Source organism: Echinops telfairi, unplaced genomic scaffold (assembly GCF_000313985.2).
Source record: "Echinops telfairi isolate 266 unplaced genomic scaffold, ASM31398v2 ScPeMD7_7459;HRSCAF=8497, whole genome shotgun sequence".
NCBI lineage: Eukaryota > Metazoa > Chordata > Mammalia > Afrosoricida > Tenrecidae > Echinops > Echinops telfairi.
Genome location: NW_022111359.1, coordinates 1,587,629 through 1,596,216, shown reverse-complemented (window position 1 = coordinate 1,596,216; position 8,588 = coordinate 1,587,629). Strand labels below are relative to the sequence as shown.

Sequence of the window (8,588 nt, the reverse complement as noted above, 5' to 3'; positions counted from 1 at the left end):
TTGGATCCAGAAGAGGACACGGAACAAAGGATTGCCGATGCCAGATGGACCTCAGCTGGAAGCAGAAGCTAACAGGCGCCGGGCTGGTCAGGTTTTGCTCTGTTACACATAGGGTTGCTATGAATCTCGACAGCATTTACGACCAACACACATCCATGCAGACTAGACACCCAATAAGGAAGATGAGAGAAGAGATGATGTATCTGAATTATAGTGATAATATTGAAGGACATTGAGAGTAACCTGGGCTGCCAGAAGAACAAATCTGTCCTGGACGAAGTCCATCCAGAGTGCTCCCTGGACGTGAGGACGGTGAGACTTTATCTCATGTACTTTGTACATGTTATCAGGAGAGAGCAGTCCTTGGAAAAGGACATCACACTTGGTGTAGTCGTTATATAATTGTCAATTTAGGAATTAAGCATGTAGCGGTAGTCTGTGGTTGTCTACATTCGGCATCATTGCATATGTTTCGTGATTCTGAAGAGGACTTTATAGATTGGCGTCGGACCTATGGGCTAATATCGGACTTATAGACTCGATCTAGACTGGGCTGGGATGTTTTCTCATTGTTCAATTGCTCTTATATATAAATCTCCTTCTTATACACATCTGTGTGTCCTTGGATTTGTTTCTCTAGTTTATGCGACTAACACATTATGGTACTTTGGGAGTGGGGCACTGGAGGAACAAATCGTAAGACGGAGAGTAGATGTTTGTTTGACTTTTGCCTCGTGGTAGTGGTCCTTCTTTGGCTAGCCGGAAGTCAGGTGTATCTTTGCAGTTTACTGAGTTGTTTTCTGGAAAGAATATGGGAAGTTAAAGCTTTGATATTATGTTTGGTTGTAGTCTTTGGCTAGTCCTATTTGAAATGATGAGAATGAATGTGATTAATGTCTATTTTGAGCTCAGGGGTAGAAATCGCCATTTGAGTTTCCCAGCCACCATGCTGGTTAGAGAAAATGGTTGACAGAAGGTCAAAATGGCTGGCAGAAATCCTAACTCTGGCTTGATACCCTAAAGAGGCCTAATCCAATATTTTTGTATAAATTGACTAGTTTAGATAAGGATTTAGATAAGCGAAATAAGGATGGAACTTGACTGTTTCAAGAAGTGAGTTTCCCGTTTCCCCGAAAATAAGACTGTGTTTTATATTAATTTTTGCTCCCTCCCCCCCAAAAAATTTTTTTGCTCCCAAAGATGTGCTACGTCTTTTTTTCAGGGGATATCTTATTTTTCCATGAAGAATATGGTACATATTTATTGTTTATTGTTTTGTTAAGAGACCTCGCATTTCTTGTCTGCTCTGGCTGCACTGCAGCCAACAGTGAGCTGTGCGGTGGTGCCCGCTGCTACAGTCCAGAGTCCAGAGTTGCGGTAGCTTCAGGGGGCTTATTTTCGGGGTGGTGTTATTTTTGAGGGATGCCTAATATTTCAGAGAGAGGCAAAACCGTAAGTATGTCTTATTTTCGGGGCATGTCTTACTTTTGGGGAAACACAGTAGTATCTGATTCTACTTTGTTTACACTGATTTCCTGTTTATTATTATTGATATAATGATTGATAGAAAGGTTTACTGGGAAGTATAAACATAGAGAGTTTGTAAGCCCACTTGTCGTCAGCCATTAAAATTGGATCATTAGATGGGTTTAGGACACACCAGCAGAGAAGGCTCTGAAAAGATAAGCCTCACCCAGTTCTTTGGAGTACTCAGGACATTTGCATTCCGAGAGACTTGCCTGGGGGCAAGCTTGACAGATTGAAGGGAAGAAAAAGGAATTCTTTGGATTTGAAGTTTGAACTCCAGTGGTTTTTGTCAGAAGCTGGAAAAAATCTGGAACCATGAAGAAATGTGAAGGAAGCCTGTGGGCAGGCTGAAATGCTTGGTAGGTAACTACCTGGATCCACTTGTTGAGTGGAAGGGGAGAAAAGCAGCAATAGAGATGAGTTGAGTCTGGCCACTGACACCTGTGGACCTGGTTTACAGGAAGTAGAGGAGAAGATGAAAGTTGGTTGACTGGTCTGAAGTTCATGATCTAGCACAAGGGGCTAGGTTGTTGAGAATTTGTGATGGTCTAAGGCAAGACGACCAATGGACATCCTGGTGAAGCCAAGAGAGGCAGCCCACACTGAGTTGACCAGAACCCGACCAGATGAAGAGAAGATTTTGAGCCTGTGAACTGGCACACATTGCTGTTGACTTTATGGATGGCCTATCCTGATTTGACTTTGCTTATGGATATGGATTTCACAAGGTTCCAACTGGAATGAAGATTCTTCATGTCGAAAAATATGATTGTTTCCTCAGAACACTGGGTTGATGTAAGTGGACAATATAGAAATTGGATACCTAAATTTGGGGGAATAAAAGCATGAAGTGGTTGGCTTACAGACTTTCATAGGTGGGGGAGTATATTCATAGGATTATAGGATCAAGGTGTAGGTGTTACTTAAATGCAGTTGCTAGGCATAGGATATTTTTGTTTTGTTCACTTATAAAATGCTATGTTTAAATGAGGGTGGCACATGTTGAGTTGTATGCATTTTTACTATTGTTTGTTTGAAAATTACATATGGTTACGGAGTTATGTGAAAGTGTCAAATTGACAAGGGGTGGTCTGTGGTAGTTATATAATTGTCAATTTAAGGTTAAGCATGTAGGGGTGGAGTCAGGTCTGTTAATCAGGTCATAGCCAATGAGGCTTCTGTGTGGGCATAGCCTTCCCTTAAGGATTCTGGAAATTCTGGTATTTCCCCTTGGAGGTAGGAGACTCTCTGCTCACACCCTGGGAGACATAGCAGCTGACAAGACACATGGACCCACCCTGATGCAGCCCTGGGTGCTGGAGAAGCCATGCAGAGACCCCTGCCAGCACTGAGATGTTTCCAATGCCACTGGATCCAAAGACTTTCTACCCACTGGTCTGTGACCTTCTACATTCAGCATCACTGCATGTGTTTCGTGAGTCCGAAGAGGACTTTATAGATTGGTATCAGACAGATGGGCTAATATCGGACTTATGGACTTGATCTGGACTGGGCTGGGATGTTTTCTCAATGTTCAATTGCTCTTGTATATAAGTCCCTTTTTTATACACATATGCGTGTCCATGGATTTGTTCTCTAGTCTACCCAGACTGACACACTTGGTAAAGTAGGTCAGTGAACAAAGGAAAAGACGCTCAATAGGATGGATGGACGAACATAGGAGCTGCAATGACAGGCTCAAACACAGCAACCATTTTGAGGGTGGCACAGGAGTGGGTGATGTTTCCTTGCTTTGCATATGGGGTTGCTATGAGCCAGAATAGACTTGCTGGCATCTAACAACAAGAACAGAGTTGTTCTGCTGTACCTGTTTGTATAGCAGTGGAGAGGTAAGCTACATACTAGGCAAGAGCTACAAGGTCAGGGTTGAAACTCAAAAGCTGCGCTATGAGAGAAAGCTGAGATTGTCTACTCTTGTCAAGATTGATAGCCTCAGCAGCAGCACAGAGCAGTTTTGCTTGTTCTGTAGGGTATGTATGAATCATTGACTCATTGGTGGTGGGCTTGGTTTTTCATTTGGTCTGTGCCTCCAATGACAGAACCATTGTCTGTTCCTCCTTCCATAGCTGTCACTCTTCCTCTTGTGGTGCTCCGGGACCCTGTTGGAGAAGGGGTGTGTGCCAGATGGTCTGAGGGGTGGATTGACAGGAAACAGGCTTTGGAAGGCTGAACATGGTCATCCTTGCTTTCTGATAGCCTTCTCCTTGCTATATCACTCTTACATAACTTTCAACGGGTGACCTTGGAAGTCCAACATCTTGATAGTCATTTTTGTTCACCCAAACCATTAAATGTACCAGGGGCTAGTAGAAGAACAGACAGATCTGTCTTAAAAGAAATATAATCCGATTGTGCCAGCTAAGTAAGAAAGGAAAGATTTCACTACATGAACTTCAGACAGGCTTCCAGGAGGGGCCAGGCCCTGGAGAAGGACAAAACATCAGAGAAACAGAAGACTATCGACTAGATGCTCTGACTTCTGCAACAATGGGCTCAAATACAGCAACAACTCTGAAGATGGTAAAGGACTGGGTGCTGTTTCATTGTAAGTAGTATCACTATGAATCAGAACTAAATAAAAACGAAAAGTTATCTAATAAGAACAACAAATTAAGGGAGCTCATTCCAAACAACTGTATCAGGGGAAATTTGAGCAAGAAATGAAAATAATAGGAATATAGATTAGCCTACACATATTTGCATTGCACTGGGTAAATCTGCTACAAGAGACCTATTTAATGAGTCAAAATGCAAGGATGTTAACCTGAGGACTACAGTGTGCCTGACTCAAGTCATGGTATTTTTAATTGCCTCATATGTATTTGAAAGTTGGACATTAAATATGGAAGCCAGCAGAAGAATAATGCATTAGAATTATGGTGCTGATGAAAAATATTGAAAATACCATGGACTATCTAAAGAACAAACCAATTACACAGCTCATTTTAAAGGCAATTTAATCAACGGGATAAAAAAGAAAGAAAGAAAATGTTCTGAAATAGATTGTGGTAATGATTGTACAATTCTTGACATAATTGAACTATTGAATTGTGTGTTATGTGGATTAAGTGCCAATAAAACTGTTGGGGAGAAAAAAAAGAACAAACCAATCTGTCCTGAAAGAAGTACACCCAAACCCTCCTTAAAAGCAAGGAGATTTTGTCTCATAAACTCAGGGCATGTTATCGAGAGAGACAAGACTATGGAAAAGGGTATCATGCTTGGTAAAGTAGATGGGCTTCCAAAAAGAGGAAGACCCTCAAGAAGGTGGACTGACACAATAGCTGCAATAATGGGCTCAAGCCTAAGAATAAGTGTGAGGATGGTGCAGGGCCAGGTGGTTTTTCATTGTACTGTGCATAGGATCGCTATGGATTGAAAACAACAGATGGTACCTGACAATTACAACAACATCCTGGAATAAGCAATGTAATAAACAAGTAATTAAAACTATTCTTTGAGGAATTCCAAATAATAACCAAAATAAATGACTGGAAAAAAATTGGTAAATGACACAGCAATAATAATAATAATAATAAAAAACAATCACTATCTAAGATTATTAAAATTACTAGGCTGAAGAACAATGAAAAAATTTCAAACATTTAAAATGAAGTCTTAAAGCATCACAATATGAGAAACTTGTTAATTATAAAGGTCAAGAGAGTTAAATTTCAATAGGAAAGTATAAACGGAAATCCAAAGCTCTCCAAAGAAAACTCTTAAGCCAAATACAAGATCAGTGTTTTTTATTGCATATAAATGACATCAATGGTACATTTAAAAATCATAAAACCACATTTATTCAAGATATTCCTCATAGTCTCATTTGTAATAGCCAAAACCTTTAAAAAAGTTAAAACTTTAACTTGTAATGAGAAATTAACAAACACTGATGAATACATCCTCATTGTTACAAGGATAATGGCATTTTACCCAAAGACAGAAAGGTATTCTAATAACCCCTTATTTGGATAAGAAGTTGTTTCCTAGTCACTGAGAAATTATATTTCAATTGCAGAGCTTTTGAAATTTGCTCTTTGAATGAAACAGGTAGCTCTTGAATAGAACAGTCTCTTTACAGTGACTTTTTATATCTCTAGAGAGGAGTGAGGAGAATATAAAGGCTTTCTCATACTGCTTGCATTCATAAGGTCTGGTTCCACTAGGCAGCATTGTATTTGTAGCCAGGGTTGAGAAACACGAAAAGGCTCTCCCACCTTTCTGATGTTCATGTGTTCTCTGTACTGTGAACCCTTATGTGTGCAGTGAGTCCTGAGATCTGCTTAAAGGCTTTCCCACATTCCATACATTTATAAGGCTTCTCTGCACTGTGAGTCCTTATGTGGGCAGAAAGGGATGATTTGTACATGAAGCCTTTCCCACATTCCTTGCATTCGTGAGGCCTCTCTTTCCTGTGAGCTTTTATATGTCTAGTGAGATGTGAGGAACACCTAAAGGTTTTCCCACATTCCTTACATTCATAAGGCCTCTCTCCAGTGTGAATTCTCATATGTGTTGCAAGAGCCGAGAGATACACAAAATATTTCCCACATTCCTTGCACTCATGAGGCCTGTCTCCAGTGTGAATTCTTGTATGTGTAGTGAGAGCTGACATATGCTTAAAGGCCTTCCCACATTCCTTACAATCATAAGGCCTCTCTTCACTGTGAGTCCTTAAATGTGTACTAAGGTCTGAGTGATACTTGAATGCTTTCCCACATTGCTTACATTCATGAGGCCTCTCTCCAGTGTGAATGATTTTATGCTTAGTGAGGGCTGAGAGCTTCTTAAAGGCTTTCTTACATTCCTTACATTCATAAGGCCTTGCTCCACTGTGAATACTTAAATGTGCAGTGAGATCTGAGGAACCCCTAAAGCGTTTCCCACATTCCTTACATTCATAAGGTTTCTCTCCAGTGTGAATTCTTATGTGCGTATTGAGGGCTGATGTCTGCCTGAAGGCGTTCCCACATTCCTTACATTCATAAGGCCTCTCTCCACTGTGAATCCTTATGTGTTTGGTGAGGGCTGAGAGGTACCTGAAGGCTTTCCTACATTGTTTACATTCATAAGGCCTCTCTTCAGTGTGAGACCTTAAATGTGTGGTTAAGGTTGAGAGCTGCCAAAAGGCTTTTCCACACTGCTTACATTCATAGGGCATCTCCGTGTTTCGAAATTTCTCATGGAAAACAAAAGGTGAAGGATGACTACATGGTTTACAGTACTCGTTACATTCATGGTTTTTCAAATGCACCGACAAGGATGAGAAACGACTGAAATGTTTCCCACATTCACTGTATCCATAGGGTTTCCCACCAGTAAGTGTTGTCACAGGATTAGTAAGCTTTGAGACACAAATTAGTTCGTTCCCACGTACCTCATATTTATAGGGTTGTTTTCCACTAAGACTTCTCATATGAGTGGTTAGGGGAAAGGGGCAGCTGCAGGCTTCTCCACATTCTTCACACGGACAAGTACCGTGAGCTGTAGTCTGACGCTTCTGTGGTAAGTGATCCACGAGGGCTTTCCCACACTCATAGAATTCAGAAGCATTTACTTCCGAAGGACTTCTTTTCAGCACAGTGTGATTTAGAATCCGGCTGAAAGTGGTTCCACACTGATTTCCTTCATTACTTTCACAGATGTTGTCTATGGTATGAGTTCTGTTAAAAATAGGCAACATATCCTTAGAAGTATCCCTATCACCTCCTTACCAGACACAGTATACATGATAGTTCTTGCTCTGACTTATCTCAAAACTTACAGATCAAACTCTTTATTTAAAACTACCATTACAATAACTGTTTTTCGACTCACTCACTCTCACTGTCTCACTCACTCACTCACTCACTCACTCACTGTCTCACTCACTCACTTAAAAAAAAACAAAGCAATCAGTTTTTCTAAAACATGTGGGTTTATAATTTTCTCCAAGCAAAATGTGTCAAATATATGATGCATGATTCTCATTTATAAAATGTTATGTTGTGAAAATTCCCTGAAAACCCAGATCTGTATATGTTCTTGTTAGATGCCAACAAATAGAGCCCAAATATGCAAGAAGGCTTGACCTTGCATTATGCTCACAATTGTTGCTGTTTGAGCCCATTGTTAGAGTCACTTCTGTCAATCTTTCTCATTAAGGATCTTCTTTTTCATCGACTCTCTACCAAATATATGTATAAACAAAATATACACAGAGACACATACACATACAAACAGAGATATTGTTGTTAGTTGTCACCCAGCCCATTAAGATCAATAGTGACCCTATGTACAACAGAATGAAGAACTGCCCAGTCTTGCACCATTCTCATGATTTTTATATTTGAGGCCACTGCTGTAGCCACAGTGTCCACCCATCTGGTTGAGGCCTGCCTCTTTTCTGCTGCCACACTAGTTGACACCAAGCATGATGTCCTTCTCTGTGGACTGATCTCTCCTGACAACATAGACAATGTTCTTGACATAAAGTCTTATCATTCTTGCCTTTAAGAAACAAGCTGGCTGTACTTCTTGCAATACAGATATGTTTGTTTTTTTGGAAATTCATGGTGCTTTCAAAATTCTTTGCCAGCACCACAGTTCAAATGCTGATCTATTCTTAATGAAGAATTTAATTCTTTATTCAATGTCTAACTTTCATGTGCATTTGACATGACTGAAAATACCTTGGCGTGGGTCAGGCACACTTTAGCCCTCAAATTAACATTCTTGCTTTTAAACCTTTAACAGGTCTTTTGCAGCAAATTTAACCAATACAATGCATTCTTTGATCTCTTGACGGCTGCCTCCCTGAGCACTGTGTGTGGACCCAAGTAAGACACAATTGTCAATATTTTCTCTCGTCATCATGTCACCTACTAGTCCAACTGGGAGGGTTTGTCTCTTTTACTTTAAATTGCCATCCATACTGAAGGTTGCAATCTTTGATTATCATCAGTAGGTGCTTCAAGTCCCCACATTCAACAAACAAGGTTGGGTCATCTGCAAATAAATGGTTGTTAAGAAGCCTTCCTCCAATACTGTTGCCACAT

General features: G+C 40.3%; 1 protein-coding gene across 2 annotated transcripts in view; it reads right to left on the bottom strand.

Moving 5' to 3' along the window:
* Positions 1–5,280: 5,280 nt before the first annotated feature.
* Positions 5,281–8,588, bottom strand: part of LOC101664306 (zinc finger protein 699) — a 20,488-nt gene continuing 17,180 nt past the window's right edge. For both annotated transcript variants that reach the window (XM_045300119.1, XM_045300118.1), the window contains one exon: positions 5,281–7,214. In XM_045300119.1, the coding sequence (XP_045156054.1) occupies positions 5,780–7,214 (1,435 nt within the window). In that variant the 3' untranslated portion in view covers positions 5,281–5,779. The remainder of the gene's footprint in view (positions 7,215–8,588) is intronic.